Source organism: Phocoena sinus, chromosome 2, assembly GCF_008692025.1.
Source record: "Phocoena sinus isolate mPhoSin1 chromosome 2, mPhoSin1.pri, whole genome shotgun sequence".
NCBI lineage: Eukaryota > Metazoa > Chordata > Mammalia > Artiodactyla > Phocoenidae > Phocoena > Phocoena sinus.
Window position 1 is genome coordinate 8,626,044 of NC_045764.1, and position 27,751 is coordinate 8,653,794.

General features: G+C 44.7%; 1 protein-coding gene across 6 annotated transcripts in view; it reads left to right on the forward strand.

Moving 5' to 3' along the window:
* SEPHS1 (selenophosphate synthetase 1) overlaps positions 1-23,001 on the forward strand; it is a 30,958-nt gene extending 7,957 nt beyond the window's left edge. For 5 of the 6 annotated variants that reach the window (XM_032623365.1, XM_032623366.1, XM_032623364.1 and 2 more), the window contains 7 exons: positions 365-468; positions 2,492-2,599; positions 3,557-3,711; positions 7,133-7,223; positions 9,182-9,281; positions 19,109-19,321; positions 21,120-23,001. In XM_032623365.1, coding sequence (XP_032479256.1) covers positions 365-468; positions 2,492-2,599; positions 3,557-3,711; positions 7,133-7,223; positions 9,182-9,281; positions 19,109-19,321; positions 21,120-21,334 — 986 coding nt within the window. In that variant the 3' untranslated portion in view covers positions 21,335-23,001. The remainder of the gene's footprint in view (positions 1-364; positions 469-2,491; positions 2,600-3,556; positions 3,712-7,132; positions 7,224-9,181; positions 9,282-19,108; positions 19,322-21,119) is intronic. The other variant, XM_032623369.1, reaches the window with a different exon arrangement.
* The last annotated feature ends 4,750 nt before the right edge of the window (positions 23,002-27,751 follow it).

The following is a 27,751-nucleotide window of genomic DNA, read 5'->3' on the forward strand; positions in this document are numbered from 1 at the left end:
TTTTTTTTTTTTTTTGCGGTACGCGGGGCTCTCACTGTTGTGGCCTCTCCCATTGCGGAGCACAGACTCCGGACGCGCAGGCTCAACGGCCATGGCTCACGGGCCCAGCCGCTATGCGGCATGTGGGATCCTCCCGGACCGGGGCACGAACCCGCGTCCCCTGCATCGGCAGGCAGACTCAACCACTGCGCCACCAGGGAAGCCCCCAGTTATGCTTCTTGATAGGAAACACATTGCTTTGTTGGCGGTGAGCAGTGTTCCGTAAGTGTCTATGCAAAACCCCTCCTATTCAGAACACTGCAGGTACAAAATGACATGGCTCTTCCTGTTGACTTTTGGATGATGATGACCCCCATCTTTGCAGGCATTGGGATGGATACCTGTGTCATTCCTTTGAGGCACGGCGGTCTTTCCTTGGTTCAAACCACAGATTACATTTATCCCATCGTCGATGACCCTTACATGATGGTAAGTTTAACCGACGTGTTTTTACATCTGGAACTGCTTACTCTTTTGGTTTTGGGTGGTGGCTGGGGTTTTGTTATTCTTGTGTGGGTTTTTTTGTTTTCGTTCTACACAAATTGCTCTCATCCTACCCCTGCCCTGACTCCCGTGGTTGTAGATCTGATCTGGTCGATCCCTTGCTCACACTTGGCACCGTGCATGAGGCAGGCAGTTAAGGTGGATGGGGCGTGTCCCCTGCTGCTTTCGTACCTGCCTGTGTGTCTGTGCCAGAACACCTGTGGTCTGTTAAGCATGTCTGTTGTGTTTGTAGTTTTCTTCTTTATTTCCTTGTACTTTTCTTTCTGGGACATTTGTAAACGCCACACTCCTGTGTTTCACCATCCTCTGTAATAGGACTGATCCTAGATGTCTCTGTCCAGAAAGAAAGAGCTTAGCATCTCATCACCACTAAACCTGACCGTTGATCCTGAATCTGGTCATTCCCCCTCCCCGTGTCTTTTTTTTTTTTTTTTTTTGCGGTACGCGGGCCTCTCACTGTTGTGGCCTCTCCCCGTTGCGGGGCACAGGCTCCGGACGCGCAGGCCCAGCGGCCATGGCTCACGGGCCCAGCCGCTCCACGGCACGTGGGATCCTCCCGGACCGGGGCACGAACCCGCGTCCCCTGCATCGGCAGGCGGACTCCCAACCACTGCGCCACCAGGGAAGCCCTCTCCCCATGTCTTATTCCACTGTGTGGCGTGTGCATCTGCCTGCTGATCACGCTCTGCCCCGACACCCCGTCCTGCTCATCGCAGGGTGGTCGCCAGCAGCCCCTCCTTCTTCCCAGCTGGGCCCTCCACCCTGGCAGCTGGGAGGAGCCGATGAAGAGATTGGCAACATCCTATCATTAGAAAGTGCCGGAGGCCCTTCCTCGTGCCAGGGGCACTGGGATCGAGCCCCACACGTAGGGACTGAGGCCGGGAGGTCTGAAGGTGGAGACAAGCACGCACGCTCCCAGAAACCTGTTTCTCGCCTCTCCCCTGGCGCAGCGGTCCTGAGAGCCACGCACGCCACTCCCCCGGTGTCCCACCTGTCCAGGGGCCCAGGGGGCTAGAACCAGAGTTCATCCTGTGCCAGCATCTCGTAGAAGGACCCCAGCGCCCACGCAGAAGGGGCAGCAGGTCGCTGCAGCCCGAGCCTGTGGTTGGCGCCTCCCAACTGCTGACGGCGCTGCGCCCGTTACCTCGAGTGAGTCACAGGAGGTGATCAGGCTCCCTGCCGACCCGCCAGGAGGTCGTGAGACAGCATAAACGGGCAACGAAACGGCCGCTGGAAGTGATAGTAACTTGTGGTTTGATTACCCTTACGTCAGAAAGAAAAATCGGTCGTTTTCTCCTTTACTGTCTAGAGAAGGGCAACTTTAAAAATTTTTTTAAATGTCTGTTGGCAGTAGAAAATCTTTATTACCACATTTCTGTTGAGTACTGTTTCAGAGTTCCTCAATAAAACCTTATAGTTTACTGGGAAATGCTTCCCTTTGTCTTTAGAAAACAATCTGATTTCAGGCCTAGGTGTCGTTTATTTCTTCTTTTTGTTTCTCAACCAAGATGATTTTCCTGTTTATCTCGTACAAGAAGCTCCCCAGATTTCTCCGTCTAGGTATATAAAACCCATCTTCTCTATAACCAATAAAGGTGACATTTTTAAGGATCTGCTCGGGAGAAGCGGCGGCTCCACGTCTTCTTTAGCACAGTTGTTTCCCAGCACTTCCACTCCGGCTCCTCTGAAACCAAGCACTCCAAGCTTTTCCCCGACATCTCCCCGCTCCGTTCCGCACCCAAATAAATTGCAGACCTCTCCCTAAAGTTGAGAACGGGAAAGAACCTGGAGACGACGGGTGTTGCACGAGAAAGGAGAGGTGGTCACGGGAATGCCCGAGAGTGGCTCTGTGCTGGAGGAAAGGCGGTGAGCCCAGGAGGCACAGAGCCGGGGCCCACGTCCCGGCGAGTCCGCCGTGGCGACTGCTCACGTCTCCCGTCTCTTCCAGGGCAGGATAGCCTGTGCCAACGTCCTGAGCGACCTCTACGCCATGGGGGTCACAGAGTGCGACAACATGCTGATGCTTCTCGGGATCAGCAACAAGATGACCGACAGGGTAAGCGGGAGCCGGTCCGGCCGCGTCCTCGGCCCCGGCCGTGGTCCGACAGGGTAAGCGGGAGCCGGTCCGGCCGCGTCCTCAGCCCCGGCCGTGGTCCGACAGGGTAAGCGGGAGCCAGTCCGGCCGCGGTCCTGTTGCTCGTCTGGCCGGCCCTCCTCCCCCGCCGTGAAGTCAGGCTGTCCGTGTCCCACCCGCCCTCTGCTTTTTGGCAGTTAGCAGCGAATTAGAAGAGGCTGGCCTCTTCGTGTCTCCATCCCCACCCGCTGCTTCCGCTTCTCTCTCCTGGGCAAACCGAAGCCAGCACGTTTGCGTGCGTGTGTTGTGGTGACGTTTAGGCCGCAGTAACAGCACCTCCGGGCCGGGCACCCGCCTCTTCGGTCACGGTTGGCTGGTGATGTGGACGGCGGTGGGGCTGGGGTGCCCTGTGCTCACCCGCTAGCATCTGTGGCCTCGCTGCCTGACCCCCTCCTTGGCCCAGAGGTGAACTCCTGTTTAGATTATTTTTGACAGGTAATTGGTTTCGTCCCCGCCAGAAGTTTGCCCTGCGCATAGAACTGAGCATTCAACAGGCCCTTCTCTGCCCTCACAGCGTGCTCTCGGGCCACTGCTTGTACACAGACACCCGGAGCGGGCGCGTGGGCACGCGTTAGCTGGTCACGGGATGGTTAAGGACCGTCCAGAGAGCTGGCTCAGGTACAGGGCAGCCCTGTGCACCCAGCCTGTTCCGGTGTTTGCTCCTCTGTCGTCTGGGCTACATTCGCTTTGTGACCTAGAGCCTCTTCCGACTTTTGAGAAAAGCGCTACCATGTGAACTGTTCCCTGCCCCTTCTGTAAACTCTCAGGGCTTCCTGTAAGGGTTTTATGATCTTTTTATAACTACAGGGGTAGACTCTCTTTTCTGGGTTTTGAACTGAATGATGTGACTTTTAAATTTGTGTCCTTTTTAAACCGTAGGAAAGGGATAAAGTGATGCCCCTAATTATACAGGGTTTTAAAGACGCAGCAGAGGAGGCCGGAACATCTGTAACCGGCGGCCAAACAGTGCTAAATCCCTGGATTGTTTTAGGAGGTGTGGCTACAACTGTCTGCCAGCCCAACGAATTTATCATGTAAGTTGATTATGGTTTCATGTCCCCTGGCCAGGTTCTCTCTCTCTCTCTCTGTCTCTCTGTGTCTCTCTCTGTGTCTCTCTCTGTCTCTCTCTCTCTCTCTCTCTCTGTCTCTTCTTTAAAAATATATTTATTGAGATACTAATTCACATACCATACAGTTCACTTATTTAAAGTGTTTATAAATTCAGTCGTCTTTGGTATAGTCACAGGGTTTTGCAACCCTCACTAGAGTCGACCTCACGACACTTTTATTGCCCCAGCGAGAAACTCCATCCACCCCCTCGGCTGTCACACCCCACCGCCAGCCCCCATCTCCATCCCCCATCTCCATCCTGGCTTCTTCCACGTCACAGAATATTGGCTAATCTTTTTAAGGTGTATCCATTTTGCAGCATGTATCAGTACCTCATCCCTGTTTATAAAAAAGTTATAGATTTTTTTTACTGAAGTATAATTCATATAACGAAATTTCACATAACATGAAATTTAGCTTCTTAAAGTACGCAAGTCATTGGTTTTTAGTATTCACGAAGTTGCGCAACCATCACTATCCAATTCCAGAACATTTCCGTCTCCCCAAGAAAGAAACCTTGTATCCACAGCAGCCACTCCCAACTCCTTCCTCCCCCATCCTCTGGAAGCCACAGATCTACTTTCTGTCTCATGGATTTGCCTGTTTTAGACATTTCATATAAATGGAATCATGCAACATGTGATGTTTTATGTCTGGCTTCTTTCACTTAGCGTGTTTTTAGGGTTCATCCATGTTGCATGTGTGTCACTACTTCATTCCTTTTTATGGGTGAATAACATTCCATTGTATGGACAGTTTATTCATCCAGTCATAGGTCATGGACCTTTGAGTTATTTCCACCTGTGGTGCGTGATGCAAACATTCGTGTGCAAGTTTTTTTGTGTGGATATACATTCCAGTTCCCTGGGGTAGATACCTAAGAATTACTGGGTCATGTGGTAACTATTTAACTTGAGGAACAGACTAAGGCAGCTGCACTGTTTTACCTGCCCACAGCCATGGATGGGACCCTGATGTCTCCACGTCCTCTCACCAGGACTTGTTTTACTGTCTTTTTGGTAATAGCTGTCTTAGTGGGTATGAGGCGACATCTCACTGGGTTTTGATTGGCATTTCCCCGGTGGCCAGGTCTGTGAGCATCTTTTCTTGTGCCCTCTGGCCATTTCTAGATCCTTGGAGAAGTTTCTCTCTCAACAGAAGTTGGCCCTTTTCGTGTTTGATGTCTTACTCAGAAAAGCCACCTTGTCCTATTCTTAGAGGAAGCAAAAGCTCCGTTTGTTTTATCTGATTTTGTGAGCAGGCACTGTGTTCAGAACTCCAGGGGTGTGAAAGGCCCTGCGGTGCAGAATCCCTCACCTGCCCTCAGTCATTAGTGGCAAACACTTTGACCAGTCTTGGGTATTTTTAACCAAGTAACTCTTGACATTCAGATTATCTTCAGTTATGTTGACATTACACATAGTACTCCAATGCATAGATCATCTTGCATGTGTGACTCTTGGTAAGAAATTTTCCAGCATGGAATTGCTGGGTCCATTGCCTGTGCACCATAATTCTGATCGATGTCTTCAGTTTGCCCTTCATAGAGGCTCCACCAGCAATGGGTGAGAGTGCTGGGTTGCCCCATCCTAACTAGCACAGCCTGGTGACAGCCTCCTTGGTCTTTGCCTTACTCCTGAGAGTAAGGGTGAGTGTGTAATTTTCATGTATTCATGTCTTTGGTCCATTTTTTTGACTGATGGGTGTGTCTGTGTTAAGGGTCTTGCCTTTTACCTACATCCAGGTTTTATTTTCCTATGTTTTATGTTGGTAGTTCTCAAACTTTCCACTTAGATGGGACAAGAGAACTTGCACCTGTCTCCCCCATTCCAGCTTTCCCATAGAAAAGGAACCCAGCTGTAGCCAAAAAACGGGAGAGGAAAGAACAATAAAACAGGCTTCAATGAATTTTTTGTCAACAACATGTACGCTTACTTTGTAAAATAAGAATGCACCTATGCAGGTGATAACATTTTGTAAAAGACTGCCCACAAACTTCAAAGTAACCCAGCAATGTTATCATACTTCACTTGCTGATACAGATTTGTAGGTTGCACGTAGCCAGTGACGCACAAGAGCGCATCAGCTCTCAGGTGCAGTTGAGTCAGAATTGAAAGGCATTTATGTCTTAAGGTCCCGTTTTTGGAAAGTGAGTTTCTGGTATACCCTCCCAGAATTAATATTTTTCAAAGCTAGCAATGGATATAGATATTACAGGATGAGTCGAGGAGCTAGTTGTTGATTTTTAAGTCTGTGCCCTTGGCTTTTTAATCGACTCGTATGAGTATGTGAGTTGTTTGCTGTCAGGGGATGGGATGGCTGTGTGGACAGCTCCTTGAACTTGGACAAGAAAGACATGAGTGCTAGACCCGTGTCCTGGTCGTGAGGATACAAGTGAGATGGGAGTTTTGTCTGAGGGGGGACAGTCTTTCTGCTTTTAGGGCTGCCTTTTTTTAGTATTTGCCTTCTGTCTTTAAGACAGGGACCAACCAGGGACCCTGTGTACCAAGTAGGAAACTTATTGGTCATAACTCTGAGTTTGAAACATTGATGCTGAAATCACCAAAACATTAGACCCACGGATTCTAGCCAAATCCCACATCCTGAGAAATCCCACCTGCATCTCTATCATATAAGTGATTGTAAAAAAAAGAAAGAGAGAGAAAGGGAAAGAAAGAGAGGAGAGAGAGAGAGAGAGAGAGAGAGAAAGGAAGGAAGGAAGGAAAGAAAAAAAAGGAACAACCGTTTTTGTTCCAGAAGTCTTGTTGCCTCAGAACCCTGGTGGGTCTGTGTTGAAAAGTACACAAGAGGGCTTCCCTGGTGGTGCAGTGGTTGAGAGTCCGCCTGCCAATGCAGGGGACACAGGTTTGTGCCCTGGTCCGCGAAGATCCCACACGCCGCGGAGCGGCTGTGCCCGTGAGCCGTGGCCACTGAGCCTGCGCATCCGGAGCCTGTGCTCCGCAATGGGAGAGGCCACAACAGTGAGAGGCCCGCGTACCACAAAAAAAAAAAAAAGAAAAGTACACAAGAGCATGGCTGAATCGGGGCCTAAGGAGGCCTTTGAAGACTAAGCGATTTGCTTTTTTGGGAAACTGATAAGTCACTGGCCTAAGTGTTGTCGAAGTCCGCGGCCTCCTCGCTTTTCATTTAATGTTTTGTTCGTCAGTCATCCTAGTAGTAAACGGCAGAGCTCTAATACATGGCATTAGTTGGCTTAAATATAAGTGAGTGTTTGCAAACACACAAGTGGTTTTACCGGCCTTTTCTTTCTCCTGTTTAACCGACAATGATGAACTTATCTCCTCGGTTGATTTGACAAGGACCTGCCTGTGCTCTCTTCTTCAGGCCAGATAACGCAGTGCCAGGCGATGTGCTCGTGTTGACCAAGCCCTTGGGGACGCAGGTGGCTGTGGCCGTGCACCAGTGGCTGGACATTGTGAGTGACCTTCACCTTCCGGTGTCAGCAGTGTGGTTTCTAAAATAAGCTCTTCTAGTTTTAGTGCCAGGGAGTGTGCTGTCCATCTAGGCCTTCCGAAATCCTGGGAATTGTCCCTATTCTTTTATTAGATCCAGTTTTCACGTATTGAATGCTTGAAGTAGGTAATCCCCTGCTCGGGGTTCAGAGATAATCCATAATGAGAATTTGGGGGACAGTGAGTGCAGTTTATCTGTTCATTTGGTGCTGAGATGGGTATGTCTTTCATACTTAAACATCACTAAAAAAAAAAAAAAAAGGAGGCAGTTCCCTGGCGGTCCAGTGGTTAGGACTCCGCACTTTCACTGCCGAGGGCCCAGGTTCAACCCCTGGTCGGGAACTAAGATCCCGTGAGCCGCGCAACGGAGCCAAAATAATAATAATACAGAGGAGAATATGTGCAAGGTTTGATATTTGAGGTTTAAGGCCAGGCTTATTGACAGTTTAAATTATTTTAGTCATGAGTTTTTTGGTCATTTCTGGTTGCTTGTTTTGTCTTTTTAAGCTAATTAGTAACTCAGAACATTTTGATAAATAATTATGTCGTGGAGAAAGCATCTAGAATATGAAAATATTTATCCTGAGTCACTTTTCAAGTGAGCTATGATCAGTTGTTCTTCATTTAAGACTTTTCATTGCCATAACAACTCAAAAATTAATATGATTGTGGTATATTCTCGCATACCTCAATGCTTTTAATTTCTACAACTGTCATCTGAAACCATCAGTCCTGAGAAACAATTGAAAATGAACAATTTTGTGTTGTTCGTCAACCAGGTATATCTTAGCTTGACAAACAGAACAGAGAAAATCTCTTAAGGAGGCCGCATTCTTAGTTATTTTTCCCTTCTCATCCAGTGAGAATGGGGAGATTTCCCATCAGGTGTGATCACCTGGGAGTCAGACCATAGGGCTTTTATAGGCCAGTAATCCAGAGGTGCTTTCCAATACGACTGCCCAGGTGAGGCAGAGGGGGTCCAGGAGGAGGGGCTCTGGGATCCTTCTGTTTGTCCCACCCCCAGCTTGACACTGCCTTTGCTTTTTTTTAACCAGTTTCTTAAAGATGCTCAGAATTGAAAAAAGCAAGTTTCAAAGGCAAAGTAACAGCACAATACCCTTTCATAAAGGTCGGAAGCAACCCAAGAGTATTGTTTGGGCATCTGTACGTACGAGGATACTATTTTTTTGAAACACAGGGAAATGACAAGTGTAAAATTCAGAATCATTGTTACCTCTGGGGGAGAGATGGGGGCAGGGGGATAAGGGAGGGACGCAGACATAGACTTAAGTTACTTGTTGGGCAGTAGATGTTGGGTATTACCAAGAAAGGAACAAACGCACGAATGCTGGCTATTAAAATGGACCGTGATGACTGTGTGTCATGAACTTCAGCATCGCGATGCCAGATCCTTTAAAAATCAGACTGAGGAAGAAGGGGGAAGACGGCAGTCTTTCAGAGGATGTGCTTTGTGGTCACCCATGCCGTCTGCATAGCTGATACAGTTCAAGTTGTTTCCCATTCATTTGTCCCTCAAGAGGACTTGATCCCAGAATTCAGGGAAAGTCAGTAAGAGTATAAATTACATGAAAAATGAAAGCCATCCGCTTACTAGGGGAGATGGAGAAGAGAACCCAAGAACATTCAGAACTGTCTTGCTGGTTTCAAGTTTCCAGTACGCTGCAGTGTTTGACTACAGAGGTGTGGCTGAGGACAGAGAAGGTGCCAGATGATATATCTAACGGCCACTTAAAGCAGTAGTCACGGGGGGAAGAGTTAGAAAACTAAATATTGTGTGCAGAATTAGGGAAGCAGAACACCCCAGAAGATGGCTAAGGAAAAAATACTCTTTCAGTGGTTAGAAGCAAAGACTGATCACGTTTTTCTCTCTTTGCTCCCTCACCTGTGTTCCTGTCATTAGCCTGAGAAATGGAATAAAATCAAGCTGGTGGTCACCCAGGAGGATGTGGAGCTGGCGTACCAGGAGGCGATGATGAACATGGCCAGGCTCAACAGGACAGGTGCGGCCAGGGCTCGCCACGCAGGGGTTGGCCAGCTTTCTGAGCAGGGCTGGGACGGGAGACACTTAGGGCTTTGTGGGCCACAGACAGTCTCAGTTGCATTGATTTTCTTTTCCCCCCATGACTCTTTTAACACGTTTCTTTAAAAAAAAAAAAAAAACAGAAAACAAAAAACCAGAATACATTCTTAGCTGGAGGAACTGGCCATGGGCCAGGTTGGGCCAGTGATTGCAGAGCCCCCTCTGTCGGTGCCTGGAGCACCGGTGGGACTCCAGCTATGTTGTGCGTTCTTGACAGAAGCGTGGGGTAAATGTGACTCACCTTAGAGGAAGTAAACGGCTGGCCACTGGCCTGAACGTTGCGCTAGGTCAGGTGGTGAGGCCGTGAGCGTTTGTCCCCAGCCACTCCTCTCTGAGCTGTGCGTCTGGAATTCTCCAGAGCACTGCGCCTGTGCCAGCATCTGTGTCCCCTCTGGCTTAGAATCGCTCACCGTGGGGGCAGTGCCAGGCACCGGGGAGAAGCAGAGAAGTATGGATGAAGTCATCAGTTCACTTTATGAATCTGTGAAATGGAGAGCTGAGGTCACATTTTCTCTCTGTTGCTTCAAATTCTACATTCCTATGATTATGGGCAGCATTGAATTCCTCTGCACCCCAATAAAAACAGAAGAGAAATTTATATAGCATGTTTTCAGAAATACTTGACTGACTTATTAATTTAAAGTGTTAACCTTGTCATATTTTTAATTCCCAGATTTGTGTATATAAATGAGTAATGACACTCATGCCATAATATTTTGACATTTCATTTCTAGTTCTAGCTTCTTAATACTGATTAGAAAGTAATAATAATAATAGTGGTTACCATTGATTTGATAGTTATTATGTACCAGGAACCTGACATATTTTCTTATTTAATTCTTCTGACAACCTTATCAAGGTAGCTACTATTATTCTCATTTCACAGGGAGGTTAAGTAACTTGCTCAAGGTCACAGCTCATCGATGGGGACCTAGGATTTGAAGCCAGATACGCTTTTAATGCTTTGAAACTACTGCTTATAATGCCTTTAAGTGTTATATTCTATCCTTTTCTTAATGATTTAGTAAGAAATCAAGGCCCTCTCCACAGCCTTTGTGCATAGTAATTGAACCAGTACTTTGTACTATGCTAAGAATCTTAAAAGTAGCTTAAAGTAAAACAGGAAAGTTCAGGAAAGAGCCAGGGTTCATCTTCTGGGAAGCAGCAAGGCTGCCGAGGGACTCACTTGATGCAGTTTAAGCATCTCACAGCTGATTTTCATTAGCGTTCATATCTGTATAGAAAGCACCAGGTATACTTTGTAATTAAGAAGGAAGCCCGGGCTTCCCTGGTGGCGCAGTGGTTGGGAGTCCGCCTGCCGATGCAGGGGACAAGGGTTCGTGCCCTAGTCTGGGAAGATCCCACATGCCGCGGAGCGGCTGGGCCCGTGAGCCATGGCCGCTGAGCCTGCGCGTCCGGAGCCTGTGCTCCGCCACGGGAGAGGCCACGGCAGTGGGAGGCCCGCACACCGCAAAAAAAAAAAAAGGAAGCCCTTGTTGGGTGTCTTTGAAGTCCTAACCTCTGACCAGCCAGAGGAACCCTTTCTGGAAAAGCATCTGTGTGGGTCGCTCTGTACAGAGGATTTGGAAGCAAACCAGCATTTAGAATGTGAGCTCCAGGAGGGCAGGGAGCTCTCTTTTGTTCACTGCAGTGTCCACAGCACTTAGAAGAGTGAAGGACACACCACAGGGGTCATTAAATCTGGATGGAATGAGTGAACTCTGTGCTAGCCCTTCTTTTTGGTACTTTATGGACATCTTTTGAACAATCCTGTGAATTGGATCCTGTTTTTCCTCCTTTGTCTGAAAAGAAATACATGTAAGGAATACACGCAGGTCTATTCTCAAACCCAAATCTGTCCAACTTTATAAAGGCCACTGTTTCTCCCACTTGTTCTATCTACATAAGCCTGTGATAGAAATTGGTACAGTTTTATTCTGGAAATATCAGTTTTCTTCCTCATCATTAATTGCATGTTGTATTTAAGGACCTGGGTTTGGGTTGTGTGGTATCCTATTTTGGAACTTTGAAGATACTTGAAGACGAAGTTCTAGATGAAGTTCAAAAATCTTATCCTAAAACAAGTCCCTGTTTATTTAGTTACTCAGGGTTCGCTGAGCCAACAGTCAGAAATCTCATCCCTCCCATTCTACAACTTACCCCAAATGACTCTGAACCCAATATATGTAATACTTAAGCCATGAAGTCTTCAATTATTTAAAAAGAAGAAGAAATTTGACTGTTGAACAGGGGATCTCAAAAGATCTTCTCCGAAACTCTGATTTTAAAGTCACTTTAGAGTGTGAAAAGAGGGCTTCCCTGGTGTTGCAGTGGTTAAGAACCCACCTGCCAGTGCAGGGGACATGGGTTTGAGCCCTGGTCCGGGAAGATCCCACATGCCACAGAGCAACTAAGCCCGTGCGCCACAACTACTGAGCCTGAACTTTAGAGCCCACAAGCCACAACTACTGAAGCCTGCACACCTAGAGCCCGTGCTCCACAACAAGAGAAGCCACTGCAATGCGAGGCCCTCGCACCGCAACAAAGACCCAACGCGACCAAAAATAAATAAATAATTTTTTTTTAAAAATGTGAAAGATTTTTTTCCAACATCTGCCTTTCCCATCTTGTTTATTAAAAATTTTTATTAGATACTGAGTTGATACAAAAGTTATTTTATAAAATTTGTGCAGGGCTTAAGGAACAGCAGTACAGTACCCATGTGTCTACCATCTCATGTGAGAAAGAGAACCTGGCCTTACAAGCCCCAAGGGGCCCCTCCCACACCCAGCTCGGGGAAAGGGGCGACGCTGTTCTGAATCTAATGTTTATTCTCATGTGTTCTAAACTGTTTTTGCCACATAGCCTTGTCCCCTTGAGCAATAAGTTAGTTTTGCATTTTTTGCTTTATTAAATCATCCCTGTGTCATTTTATTTCCTTTTTGCTGTTTTGTACACTGTTCAATATTCCTGAGTGTCAGTTCCTGGTGTGTGTAGCTGGATTTCATTGTTTTCACCACTGTATAATCTTCCACTCCATGACTGACTGCTGCTGAGAACTTCTGGTGCACATGTGTAGGAAAGAGGGCAGTACTGCCTCGGCTTTTCTAGAAGGTGCTAAATGATTCCCAGAGTGGTGGTATACCACAGTTTTTGAGAGTATGCTACATTTTAAAGATTCTTTAATATGTTTTCTCTTCCTGTTTATTTTCTATAGTTTTTCTACTGTAAAAAAAAAATCATGTTAACTATAGAAAAGCTTTCAGAAAATGAAAAAAAAGGAGAGAAAAAACATTGTTCATAATCCCACCAGCCAAAAACAGCTTCTGTTAATATTTTTATGTATTTTTCCTTTGGTTGGTTGGTGGTTTACTGTTGTCTTATTGTTGACGTTGTAAACGAATGGTTAGCGTACATTTTACTTATATTTGGAATTTGCTTTTATTCATTTAATATCACTAAATTCTTTTTTCCATATTATATAATCTTAGTACACATAATGTTTAATGGCTAGATGTTCTACCAGAGTGATATGCCATAACTAAATTACTTTTTGCCTAGTTTTGAACAATTTATTTTGAGATCAAATTTTTTTATAATTTTTTTTTCCTGCATTCCAGGAGTATTTCTTTGGCAATATTCAACATTAAGTTGAATTGTAATTATTTAATTCTGTGTTCTCAGATGTTCTCATCACTTACAACCAAGGCTTTTCATTCGTACTTCTCTTCCTGTGCCGTTCAAAATGTCTAAGGAGGGCTTCCCTGGTGGCGCAGTGGTTGAGAGTCCGCCTGCCGATGCGGGGGACACGAGTTCGTGCCCCGGTCCGGGAAGATCCCACATGCCGCGGAGCGGCTGGGCCCGTGAGCCGTGGCCGCTGAGCCTGCGTGTCCGGAGCCTGTGCTCCACAACGGGAGAGGCCACAACAGTGAGGGGCCCGGGTACTGCAAAAAAAAAAAAAAAAAAAAAGTCTAAGGAGTCTTTTTCCTTTCTTTGGTCCTTCAAATTAAGTAGTTTAACAATAAGAAAGTAATTTGTAATGGATTTATTTTTACCCATGTGGGTTATTAGTTTGCTTATAATTTGAACATTTAAGATTCCCCATCCTTAAGTTGTAGACATTATTGGTAGGGATACAGTATGGCAGAACACTATGCGGGAGTGTTTGGTCATATCTAGCAAAATCCTGTGTACGTTTACTTTGACCCAGAAGTCCCACTTCTGTGCGTCTGTCCCAGAGGCCAAAGTATGAAATGACATGTGTACAAGGCTATTCATTGAAGCACTGTTTATAACTGCAAAAGAAGGAAACAGTCTTAAATGTCCATCACTAGGTGACTGATTGGATTATCTCATCTCTGTGCACAGAGGAATACTATACAGCCATAAAAAGGAACAAGAAATCTTTATTACTAGGGAGCTATCTCTAGGATATGGCCAGATGAAAAAAGCATGTTCATAAATGAATATGAATTATGTTCATAAATGAATTTGTATGTTCATAAATGTATGTTCATAAATGAATATGAATTAATAATATGTATTTTATACTTTCAAAAAGAAACAATGGAAGAAATAAATCATTAATAAAAATGGTTACATATAAGAGGGAATAGGGAGGAAGCAGACCCTCTCTGAACATGCTTTGTTTTGTAAGTTTGACTTGGAAATAAATGTTTTGTATAGTTTTCTATACTTAAAATGGCATATTTTACAAATCCGAACCAAATTTTTTTTTTTACATCTTTATTGGAGTATAATTGCTTTACAATGGTGTGTTAGTTTCTGCTTTATAACAAAGTGAATCAGTTATACATATACATATGTTCCCATATATCTTCCCTCTTGCGTCTCCTTCCATCTCACCCTCCCTATCCCACCCCTCTAGGTGGTCACAAAGCACCGAGCTGATCTCCCTGTGCTATGCGGCTGCTTCCCACTAGCTATCTATTTTACGTTTGGTAGTGTATATATGTCCATGCCACTCTCTCACTTTGTCACAGCTTACCCTTCCCCCTCCCCATATCCCCAAGTCCATTCTCTAGTAGGTCTGTGTCTTTATTCCTGTCTTAGGTTCTTCATGACATTTTTTTCCCCTTAAATTCCATATATATGTGTTAGCATACGGTATTTGTCTTTGTTTTTCTGACTGACTTCACTCTGTATGACAGACTCTAGGTCCATCCACCTCATTACAAATAGCTCAGTTTCGTTTCTTTTTATGGCTGAGTAATATTCCATTGTATTTATGTGCCACATCTTCTTTATCAGATGGACACTTAGGTGGTTTCCATCTCCGGGCTATTGTAAATAGAACTGCAATGAACATTTTGGTACATGACTCTTTTTGAATTATGGTTTTCTCAGGGTTCTTTGACCCACCTCCTAGAGAAATGGAAATAAAAACAAAAATAAACAAATGGGACCTAATGAAACTCCAAAGCTTTTGCACAGCAAAGGAAACCATAAACAAGACCAAAAGACAACTCTCAGAATGGGAGAAAATATTTGCAAATGAAGCAGCTGACAAAGGATTAATCTCCAAAATTTATAAGCAGCTCATGCAGCTCAATAATAAAAAAAACAACCCAATCCAAAAATGGGCAGAAGACCTAAATAGACATTCCTCCAAAGAAGATATACAGATGGCCAGCGAACCAAATTTTTTTTAAGGTCGTTCAACATATTTCTAAGTTAGCGGCAAAATCACATGAAGAATTATTTCAAATCACCTTGAGCCTGGTAGTTTCAGGGCACATCCTCAGAACAAAAATCCACAAAAATATTTCATTGTCATCAGTGGGTTTGTGTTTGTGAGAATGTTGGCATAGTAAGATAAAACAAATAAGTTAATTATAAGCAAATAATTCTTATTAATCTTATTAATTATAATTATCAATAATAAAAATAATATATTAATAATTCTTATTAATTATAAGTTAATTTTAAGCAAATAATTCTTAAAGATTTTAAGGATAAGAGAGAAGTAGTAAGATCAAAGAAGCTAAGTGAAATCTGTAATCTTTAATTTGGAATTATCAGTGTGAACTCAGGATTTTTTTTTTTATATAAAAATGTTCATTTCTGTGCCTACTGAAAAGGCCTAGAAGTAGTGATAACCTGCAGGCCTGAAGTCCTAGTGCCCAGATTCTGTTTGGAAAGTTAATGTTCTCCACTAAAAAGTGCTAGGACTCCCTGGGGAAATGGCAGATTCCAGTTTGGGGACAGGAGGTACAGAAGCTAAGCCTGGACTTCCTGTGCCTGAAAGTGGTGGCACTGTCAGCGACTAGTGGGGTCGTGTCACTTCCTGACAGCTTGAAGGGGCTCCCACCCGTCACAGTGGAGAGGGGGGTGCAGTTTGAGTATCAAAGACAAGAGTGACCATATCAAGTATCTAAACAAACGATAATTAAAACTTTTCTGGTCACCTTTGGAAGTTGCTAGGGCACCAACTTGTTCTGAAATTAAAGGAATCAACCCCTTATTTTACCTGTTTTATATGGAGTGTATTTCAGGGAAACCATATTTTCTAAAAAATTCTTTATAGAGGGTCACATCTAATAAACACAGGAAAAATGATGGAATTACAAAGTTGCCATTTTTGCTGATCCCTTGATTTAATGAACCTCAACAGCAAACATCAGTGGCTGCTAAAACCTTTTGGTGAAAGGTTCTCGTTGAGATATTCCCCACCCCCATGAAGTATTCTTGCCAGCAAAAAATGAACCTGAGTCTCTTGGAGCCTTGGTCCTGAACACCAGTACAGGAAGTCAGGAAGATGGTAGAACATGTCAGCATCGGGGGAGATCACCACATCTATAATGCAGGAGATGCTACAGAAAAAAATGGCTCAGTTTCCACAAGTAAATGACGTGGGGGGAAAAGGAGGGGAAACTGTTAAAAATTAAGAAGTTTAAGAGCGAACAATGAAATGTAGTATCAGTTTTGTTGGTGTGATAATGATACTGTGGCTGTTAAAAGTTTTTTTATCTTTTAGAGGCACACACGGAAATATTGTATTGATAGGCGAAGTGATATGATTGGGGTTGGCTTTAAAGTTGCCCACGCCCCGGACCCTCCACATCCCCCAACAAGTGGGCAGGAGTAGATGAGGCCCCAGAAGAAAGGTGGTGATGGTTGAAGCTGGGCATTGTTGGGTACGTGGGAGTTCGTTGTGGGCTGCTACTCTCTCTACTTTGTGTTTCGTTGAAATTTCCGTAGTAAAAATTAGCAACAGTAATTCCCCATACAGGGAAGAAGTGGTAATCAGTACCTCAAAAATTGAATCCCTCTTATTGACTGTAGGATTCAGTGGGTCCTCTTATCTACTATGGTCCTCAAAGCTTGGGAAGAGCTGAAGTGCAGGTCTTGGCTTTGTTAAATGTCATCGGCTGCCCCACTGCACCAGGTGCGGGTGTGTTAATAGGATGGACTGTTCTAGTTGCTTATCTAGCAGCATGGACTAGAAGGGTCGATTCTCCTCTCTGCATGTGTCGTTGAGATTGCACCCAAGTAAAAGAGATCTTGGTCTAAAGAGAGGAAATGGACCCCAAAAAGGCATTCACCCCAGAGTACTTCTGTAAACACAGGGCATATTTCATTCCAAAATTAGCCTTTCCGTGACTTTCCCCCCTAAAATGAAATACAGGAGTAATGCAGTCCCAACTAAAATTCTAGCAAGTTATTTCGTGAGTATCAGCAAACTCATTCTGAAGTTTACATGGAGAAGCAGCGGACCCAGAACAGCCAACACCGTGTCGAAGAGCAGGTTGGAGGACTGACACTTCCCAACTTCAAGACTTCATATAAAGCTGCAGACATCAAGACAGTATGGCGTTAGTGAAAAAAGAGACAGATAGATCAATGGGACAGGATAGCGAGCCCAGAAGTAGGCCCGCATAAGTATAGTTGAACTGCTCTATGACAAAGGAGCAAAGGTAATTTAATGGAGAAAGGATAATCTTTTCAACAGATGGTGCTGGAAAAACTACACATCCACAGGCAAAAAACGAATCTAGACACAGGTCTTAAACCCTTCATAAAAATTAACTCAAAATGGATTGTAGACCTAAATGTAAAATGCAAGACTGTTAAACTCCTAGAAGATAACTTAGAAGAAAATTTAGGTGACCTTGAATTTGGTGATGACTACTGAGATAACACCAGAAGCAGTATCCATAAAAGAAAAAATTGACAAGTTGGACTTCATTAATATAAAAAAACTTCTCGGTGAAAGAGAGAGAGGATGAAAAGACAAGCCACAGACTAGGAGAAAATCTAAATCTTCACAAAACACGTCTGATGAAGGACTGATAATCCAGAATATACAACGAACTCTCAACACCCAACAATAAGAAAATCCAATCAAAAAACGGGCCAAAGATCTGAACAGACACCTCACCAGAGAAGGTACACAGATGGCAAATAATCATAGGAAAAGATGCTCCACATCATACGTCACTAGGGAATTACAAATTAAAACAAGGTACTACCCTACGTCTACTAGAATGGCTAAAATCCAGAACACCAAATGCTGGTGAGTATGTGGAACAATAACAGCTCATTGATTGCTGGTGGGGATGCAGAATGGTTCAGCCACTTTGGAAGAGAGGTTGGCAGTTTCTTACAAAACTAAATCTACTAATAAGATCCAGCAGTTGACAAAAAAGACAAAAAAAAAAAAGATCCAGCAGTTGTGCTCCTTGGTGTTTACCCAAATGAATTGAACACTTCTGTCCACCCAAAAACCTGCACATGGATGTCTGTTGCAGTTTTATTTATAATTGCCAAAACTTGGAAGCAACCAACAAGTCCTCCAGTAGGTGGTGAACAGATAAATAAACTGGTCCATCCAGACGGTGGTGGTGTTCAGTGCTAAAAAGAAGTGAGCTATCAAGCCATGAGAAGATACGGAGAAACCTAAAGTAGTACACGTTACTAAAGTGAAAGAAATCAATCCGAAAAGACCAAATATAGTGATTCCAACTCTCTGACGTTCTGGAAAAGGCAAAACTATGGAGACAGTAAAAAGATCCGTGGTTTCCAGGGGTTGGAGGAATGGGTGAAAAGGTGGAACACGGAATTTCTAGGGAAGTGAAAGTACTCTGTATGATACTCTGATGATGGATACACGTGATCATACATTTGCCGACACCCATAGACTCTACAACATCAAGTGAACCCCAGTGTAAACTGAACTGGAGTTAGTAATGACGTATCAATACCGATTCATCACAGCACCACACTGATGCTGGGTGTCAATGCAGGAGAAATGGGGTTGGGGGGCACCGTACGGCAACTTCCTGCACTTCTGCTCAATTTTCTCTAACCCTAAGACTACTCCAAAAGATAAAGTGTTTTATTGTTTTTAATTAAAAAATAGATTAACCTTTTAGACATCAGGAAAGTACCTTGAATTTAGGTCAGTCTTAAAAGATCTTGTTCTTTGATTTTAGGAGAGTTTAGACAGGTTTACCTTTTGTTGAGATAGCATTTCCTCTCTACAGATATTTTAGTTTACTGGGAATTTACTGTTGGTTGAAGCTGCTGTTCTGAGCGGTTCAAACTGAACTAGGAAACCAACTTTCACTCCAGGTTTTGTTGATTTCACTTCCATTGTATGGTGTTGCCAACCAATTAGGAGTTTTGAGATCAAAGCATATGTAAGATTTTGAGTTGAGGAAGGGTGTTTTCTCGGGGTCTCCATTCACGACACCAGATGATAAAGGCTCCTCTGTCCTCTGGCAGCGGCGGGACTCATGCACACGTTCAATGCCCACGCGGCCACCGACATCACGGGCTTCGGGATCCTGGGCCACGCACAGAACCTGGCCAAGCAGCAGAGGAATGAGGTGTCCTTTGTGATTCACAACCTCCCAGTCCTGGCCAAGATGGCAGCCGTGAGCAAGGCCTGCGGGAACATGTTTGGCCTCATGCACGGGACCTGCCCAGAGACATCAGGTACCAGGGCTGCAGGCCGGGTTGAGGGTTAAGCAGGGAGGCCAGTGGGATGTCCCCGAGGAGGAGGAAGCCAGGTCCAGGAGCTGGACACCCCCCAACCCCACATGAGGTTTTGGCTGCAAGGGTTCTCAGCCCCCTGCAGCGTCTCCTGCCGTCCTGCCTGTGATGAGCAGTGTCATTTTCAGTCCAGTGTTTGTGTGTTTGGTGATGGGATGGGAGGGAGGGAGCGAGGGCGGTTATGGGGAAAATAGGTCATCATTCAGTTTTCATTGACAACTCGGCATATTAAATAACCCATGTATCCATAGGTTACATTGAAGAGGCTGTATTTTTTCCTTGCAAAAATAAGTCTAAAATTGCTGTTGTGAGATGAAATAGTATACTATGTCTCCAAAGTACCTTTTTTTTTTTTTTTTTTGGTGGTACGCGGGCCTCTCACTGTTGTGGCCTCTCCCGTTGCGGAGCACAGGCTCCAGACACGCGGGCTTAGCGGCCATGGCTCACGGGCCCAGCCGCTCCGCGGCATGTGGGATCTTCCCGAACCGGGGCATGAACCCGTGTCCCCTGCATCGGCAGGCGGACTCTCAACCACTGCGCCACCAGGGAAGCCCCAAAGTACCATTTTTTTTTGTCCCGTTTTTTTCTTCTTTTTACCTGGATCTCTGTTTCATCTTTTCAGTCCCTCCCCCACCCCAACCCTCTTTTCTGCCCTTAGTTTCTTTTACTTCTTATTTTATTTGTTCTATAACTCAGTAGTTTCCCTACCCTGGTAAAACAGTTGAATCACCTGGGCATTAAGAAAAATACCCATGCCTAGACTGGACCACTAGGAAACCTAATTAAGTCAGTCTGGGGTGGGCCTGGTCGTGAGAAATTATGACCCCCAGAGGCCAAGACCACAAAGGCGCACCCACGCACCAGCCCTTTAGGGGGGCCTGGGATCTCTGGCAGGCCTCTCATGGCAGTAGAGAGGATCCTGCCACTTCCTGGCCTCGAAATAGATACGAAATCCATTTCCTAGAAATAAGCTCCAGGAGGGCAACTGAACTGCTAGTAGAACAGCTCCTGCCGCCTGGAGGGCATGGAATCAGTTGGAAGAAACCAACGAATATTCCCAACTAATGCAGCCTGTCTCTATTCAAATTTGAGAAGTTTCTCCTTTTTTTGTAAAAGTGTAGTATATACTTTTTCCTGATTTGTGTTTCTTCTACTTCACAAATGTATGAAATATTCTGGCCTGGCTCCTCAAGTACCAATGAAGATTTCTTTTCATATATCTTATATTTTTTCCATTTTGAAGATAATGACAGAACCCAGATACTTTGGGGCACGCACACTTTCTTCCTGACCTTAATTTTTAAACTTAAAAAGTATATATATACCAAAAGCCTTTTTTTTTTTTTGTAAGATGAGGACTCCATGTAGAGAATCAAATAGAAAAGGAGAAGTTCTCTTTCGTTTTTAAATAATCCTTTCAGCGCAGCCTGGAAAAGATAGCCTCCACACGTATATTACTGAGCCTCAAACACCTCACTGCTACCGCCACAGCGTCAGACGATTCTCAGGTGGGGCGTTTTCATGATTTAAATTCTGTTGTGTGTGTTTTGAAATACAGTAGGAGCTGACCAAGGAGCTGCTTAATGACTCCGCAGTGTGGAAGAGGTGAAGGCAGTGCAGCCGGCTTCTTCGTAGAATGTAGCTCAGTGCGGACATTTTCTAGAGAGATGGTGGCAGGGAGACTGCAGACACAGCATCACAGTTAACGGTCATCCTTTTTTCTTTTTTTTCCCTTTGCCAGGAGGCCTTCTCATCTGTTTACCGCGTGAGCAAGCAGCTCGGTTCTGCGCAGAGATAAAGTCCCCCAAATACGGTGAAGGCCACCAAGCATGGATTATTGGGATCGTGGAGAAGGGTAACCGCACGGCCAGGATCATCGACAAACCCCGGATCATCGAGGTCGCGCCACAGGTGGCCACCCAGAATGTGAACCCCACACCTGGCGCCACCTCTTAATCTAGGCCGAGGCAGCTGTGTGGTTTTGTTTTTAAATAGCTCTATTTCCTTTATCATCATTTCAATTAAAGACTATAAACAACAATGAAAAAAATCTCATTGTGTCTACACATCTGGTGACCTTAGGTCGATTTGTGAGTGGATGCAATTAATCAAATAAAATCCATTGCCTTTTTTTCCCGTTACATTAACTGAAGATGCACCTAATCTTGAGGCAGCTTCTGAGTTGAGAATTATATTGTTATCCAATACTGTTGATTCATTTTGAATCTTTAGACACTTATCTCTTGCCGAGTAGGCTCTTTTTAAAGGTGCTTTCACGTAGCACAGACATTACCCATTGTAGTGTCAAATAGCAGTTTGTGTCTTTTCATTTTGTGTATATTTATCATTATCAGTCTGACCCTTTTTGAAGTGTCTGGAATGGTATTCTGGAAAGACAGAATTGGTGAGTGAGTGACAAAATGGTATCCCCGTAGCGAGAGGGTTGCATGAGTCCTTTGAGTCTTCTAATTCCATAGCATCTCTTTGACCCAAGAGTGCATTCAGTTAAACCAGGCAAGTGCTTAACTCTGCATGGGAAGCACTTTGAAGACAAAAAAGAAATGTTACTTCTTTTTTTTGTAGCCTTCCTAATACTTACAGTAATATTAACTGTTTTCTTTATCAATAGCAAAAAAGGACACTTTCTGCAATGTAATTAGATGTTCGATAGCGCAGCAAGGAATTGCCCTCCGAAAGGGGGTTCATGTATAATACTCATTTACAAGTCAACATATAATTAGCTACACAAATAATTTTTAAATATAATCAAAAATAAAGACTGTTCTGTGGATAGTAGTGTTTAATACATTTTATATTTTGTATGGTGATTTCAGGCCTTTTGATTTCTTAAAATCAGCAGCTATTTAGCCTGATCCTTCGCATTATTTTGTCCTTTGCGCCAGTACTTTTCCGTGCACGCTTCCTGTGATCTGTGTGGAAACGCGTATCGCCAGCTGTGCAGCTCGGACGTCCAACTTGTTATTCAAATAAATATTTAATTTTTGTTATTGCTCTTGTATAATCAGATGCCCCTTTTAGTATTATTTTAGAAGCATCGGGAGGGTTTTGGCTAAAATACAGTTTATTGGGGGAAAACTAGATTTTAGTTTTATAAAACTTTTAAGTCTTTCACGGGACCTATATTTTCTTGAGGTAAATTTTGTAGTTCTAGAACAAATAGGCAATCTAAAAAGGTGTTTATCGGTGTTAACTTAAAAACAGAGGCTTCTGTATACTTTCCCCTACGGAATGAGTAGGAGGGGGCTCCTGTCCTCAAGCACAAGTGCACTGATGCCTCACGCGTCTGCGCTGGAAGCTTCTGAGCACTTCCTGCCTGCAGGCGCCGAAGCCGAGAGAACAGCCAGACATCTTGCCAAAGGAAACCACCACCTGGGAGGCGAAGCCCTGGAAGAGGCTCCACCCTGGACGCGTCCTTCTTCAGGGGCCAAAGCGCAGCCTCTTCGCACGTGTTACTGGAACTCAAGCCATAAGTTCGGTGCGCGGGACCGAGGGGCTGCCGCAGAACTGAAATTAATTGGACGTTTTATAGGAATTGAAACCCATGTTGGTCCTCAAAAGCTACAAGCAGGTGGTCTGCAAAATAAAATGTGTTGGAAACCTGAGTAAGAGAAACGTACTGTTGAGCTTGCTTGCTTGCTTGCTTTCTTTAAATACAGGCGTGACGGCTAAATCTGAACCACTTGCAATGTTGAGCATGTCTTGAATGCTGATGGTTTCCTTGGTGGCAGGTCGGCTGAGAGGAAGTGAGCCAGTTGAATGATGCACTTGAGGAAATCATCTTCATGAAGATTCATGTTTATAAAGAAAATGCTGGGTACTTAGAAGTCCGTGTAATCGAGTTGGAAGAACGGGGCTTTAAAGGGGTGTTTCTTAGCGAGTCCACGTCACACCTGCATCAGAATCACCTGGGGATGCTTGTCCCAGTCAAACTGTTGGGCCCACCGCAGGCTAACAACATCAGAATTCGGTGGGGGGGCGGGGACTAGGGAAGCCTGCTTAAGTAAGCGCCCTGCGTGGCTAGGCACACTCGTTGCAGAGGCACCGAGGGAGGGAGAGACCTTGCTTTTACCACAAGGTTTTCCGGGAATTTTCAAGTCTTGACCATTCTGTGTATTGACATCTGGGTCCAACAAAACAAAGAAACCGCCCCCCGCCAAGTTATCTTGCACGTTTTTTGAAGAATCGAGTGATTGTCACTGAGTATTTGAGTTCTTGGCAAAATCTGTGGAGACTATTTTAAAACTCGGTGAACAGTTAATAAATAGGCAATTATTTGACTTTCTGGTAGCACTTTAAAACTTCACACTGAGGCATGTTCATCTCGGTACAGAGATTTATTGCCTTTCAACCCTCTGACGTTTTGGCATCCAAAGATACAGTTTGTTAGAATGCACGGCATTGGTGAGGACAGCCTACAGAGCCTGGACCCTGGGGAGCTCTAATTCTTTCAGGAGACGAGTCATTTGCCAGTGAGTATCAAAGCTGGGTCTGTTAATTGCACAGGCTGTGTTGAAGGATTTATTGTGATTCAGTCCAGGAAAAGAAACAAATACTGTGTTAAGCAATATGTACTTTGGGGCTCAGTATTTTTAAATAACTTAGTATATTGTAGTTTCCAAATTCTACATGCCTTATGTAGTTTCCAAACTCTGCATGCTTTAGTATATTGTAGTTTCCAAATTCGGCATGCCTTCCAAATTCTGCATGCCTTCGTATATTGTAGTTTCCAAATTCTGCATGCCTTATGTAGTTTCCAAATTCTGCATGCCTTTTAAATAACTTAGTATATTGTAGTTTCCAAATTCTGCATGCCTTTTAAATAACTTAGTATATTGTAGTTTCCAAATTCTGCATGCCTTATAAATGCGAGTGTTTCAAAATCATTCTGATTGTAGGTGTATAAGCCGGCAGTTTCCGGCCTGAATTTAGCATTGCCCTTGAAAGAGTTAATCTGAATTCTAAATTTTACAGTGTTATTCTGTAAAGAAAGAACAGAATAGTTATACTAGACTATTCTTAAATTTTAGAAGGAATAAAGCAAGCATAGATATTGATGCTTCAGATACTTAACTGTCGCGTGCGCACGTGTGTGTGTGTAAGTGTGTATATATCTCCCTGAGCTGCTCATTTCCACACCAACTCACCCTTTTCCTCTATTAGGGAATGGCTGTGTAGACAATATAATTTACTTTGAACGGTAATTTGTACCTTTTCTCATTAAAGATCCACAGTGAACCACGGAATTATTAAACATGCCAGGGTCCACCAGGAAAACCCACAAAGCCCTAGTCTTAAAAGTGGAGCCTCAGAATGTCATTTTGCCTCTGGTTTAGTCTCCGTGTCTTGAAAGACTCGGAGTTGGTGGATTGTCTGGGCCTTCATCCAGTGAAACCATCAGTAAGATGGGGAGTTCACAGGTGTCTAGACACGTTCAAGAATTGCTGGGGGGACTTCCCTGGCGGTCCAGTGTCTAAGACTCCACGCTTCCACTGCAGGGGACACGGGCTTGATCCCTGGTCAGGGAACTAAGATCCCTCAAGCCATGCAGCACGGCCAAAAAAAAAAAAGGTAAAAAAATTTAAAATAATAAGTTATAAAAGTAAGTGGCCATGGCCATCTTATGCCAGGGAAATCGGTCTAGTAAGTCTACCTACGTTAAGAAGTTTTGGGGTGGTGCTTCAAGTCCAGAGAACATTTATTTCTTTTCCCCAGCTTTCTTTTTTGAAAAAAATTAAACATGGAAAAGTTGAAGAAATAGAACGGACACTCCTAGAAATGTGAAGGTGTTGACATTTTACCACACTCGTTTTCTCTCCACGTATAACACACGCAGGTGTTAGACCCAAGCGGTCTACGAGGGATTCCAACTCGCCCAAGAACCGCCAAGAGTCGAGAGCCGTTGCAACACGCAAGAGGTTTATTAGGAGCCGATGCACCGGGGTTCCCTGAACCTCACGCAGGAGGCCGATGGGGAACCCCTAAAAGCGGAATCACATACTTTTTATAGGTTTATTTATTCATAGGGCGGGTATATTCTCACAATGATTGGGTAAATGTGGTGACTTTTGAATTCATTGGCTTAGGAACTTTTGTCCCACCTTCTGGCCGTTATAGTTGTCTGTTCATTGTGGCGGTTAGGGCGTATACCTGTTACGGGCAACTGGAAAATTACCCGCTGTCTGGCAAGTCCCCGTCAACTGAAAAACTCCAAGAATTGGTTTCGATAGGGAGAAGGAGTGGCGCACGATAGGGAGAAGAATTGGTTTCGATAGGGAGAAGGAGTGGCGCACGATAGGGAGAAGAATTGGTTTACGGGAACAAGTGAGGGGGTGGAAAGTCCCTAAAGGCCCCACACAGGCACACATTCATACATATATACGTACACAGTCTGGCTTGGTGGTGACCAAGCCACTCACATAGGTAGACTGCAGACACGGTGACACTAAGTGGCGGGTGAAGGACGTCACACTGTCCTAGCAGGTACACACTGTCCTCGGCTGGGCAGACTGCCTTGCCTCTGGCCATAGTGTTTTCATGGCAGTTTTTATATTTTAAGGGAAGAACGAAAGAGAATTTCCAGAGTCTGAAATAATGGAGGCGAACAAAACTAAGAGAAATGCCAAACGGGTCATGGAGATTTTTAAAAATTGGCATATGTTAGATACATTGTTGTGCAACATGTCTCTTTTCACTAAATATACCCTGGACCTCATTTCTTATCATGTTTAACGCCAGAACTATCCCCGATCACTTCAACCCTCACGTAGTATCCACTTGTATGGCTGTAGGATACTCAGGCATTGAAACAGAAATACTGAAGATGTTTCTAAATGTCTCCAGTTCACTCACCTTCAGTTTTGTTGAACGCTAATCCTTGAAATGCTGAAAACCTAAATGTTCACTCCTGTTCGAGGCGACAAGTGTTGGCTCAGACACAGTACTTAAGTTCCGTTCCAGGAGCACATTCGTAAGTCCAATTTGTTCATAAGTCCGACAAAGTTAGCCTCGGTCCCCGACTAACACAATCGGCTATACAGTACTGTACTGTAATAGGTTTAGAATAGTCTCATACAAATAATACATAAAAAACAAACAGGCTTCCCTGGTGGCGCAGTGGCTGAGAGTCCGTCTGCCGATGCCGGGGACACGGGTCCGTGCCCTGCTCCGGGAAGATCCCACATGCCGCGGAGCGGCTGGGCCCGTGCACCATGGCTGCTGAGCCTGCGCGTCCGGAGACTGTGCTCCGCAACGGGAGAGGCCACAACAGTGATACGCCCGCGTACCGCAAAATAAATAAATAAATAATAAAAATAAATAAAATATTTTTAATCTGACAGTACAGTACCTTGAAAAGCCCAGTAGTCCAGCACAACAGCTGGCATGCAGGGGCTGGCATCGAGTGAACGGGCAAGAAGAGTCACTGACGGGAGGAGGGAGAGGAGGTGGGTGACGGTAGAGCTGAAGGATCGTCAGCGATAGGAGACAGCGGGCCAGCTGCAACTTCACGCACGCCTGACGTGGATGGCACAGGTTCTGGTTCCTTGCTGAATTCAAGTCTACCTACCCTCTTGAAAAACGATCCAGTGATGTCTGGGTAGTAGCTCTTTTTTTCTCATCAGAGATGACACGGTAGCACTGGATTGCATTCTGAATGGCTGCTGCAACCTGCGTCTACCAGTCTACGTTCAGGTCCCGTGCCTCAGAAACTCACAGTGCCTCCTCAAATACAGAAAATCCCCTTGCCGTCTCCTGCGTCGTGAATCTCCAGTTTTTCAGTTTACTTCTTCCTCTCGTCTCTCTTCGTCCTTTCTCTGGAGGCAGATTCCATCAGATCTTCATTAGTAAGCTCGTGTTGCACAGCAAGGAGTTCAATGAGGTTGTCCTCTCGCAGATCTAGCTTGAAATAAAGATACTGTACTACTGTACTGTAAAGTACACAAAAGCACAACCACTTGTAGAGGACGCACGCGCGTGACAGTGTACGCCGGACACGTGAACTAACTCACGTGATTGGACATGAAAACGCACGTTCTCATCTGGGAACGTTCGACACTTGAAGGTTCGTACGTAGGGCACTCACTGAAAATCAATTAACAAGCATTGCTTACGTGGCCCTGCCAAGTAGGGCCGGCTGGGAGGAAGATTTCTTCATCACTCACTGCTGAGCCCTGGGCACCTGGCAAGCCTGGGCCTACAGGTACCCTGTGGCATAGTCTGCTTTTCTGACGTGCAAGGATAAACCAGCAGGTTATAAGCGGTATTTTAGAGAAACAGCCAATCCCCAAATACTTGAATTGTAAAACAGCAGAGAAATTCTGGACTTGACACATCTTCTAAGGATCTTTCCCTCCC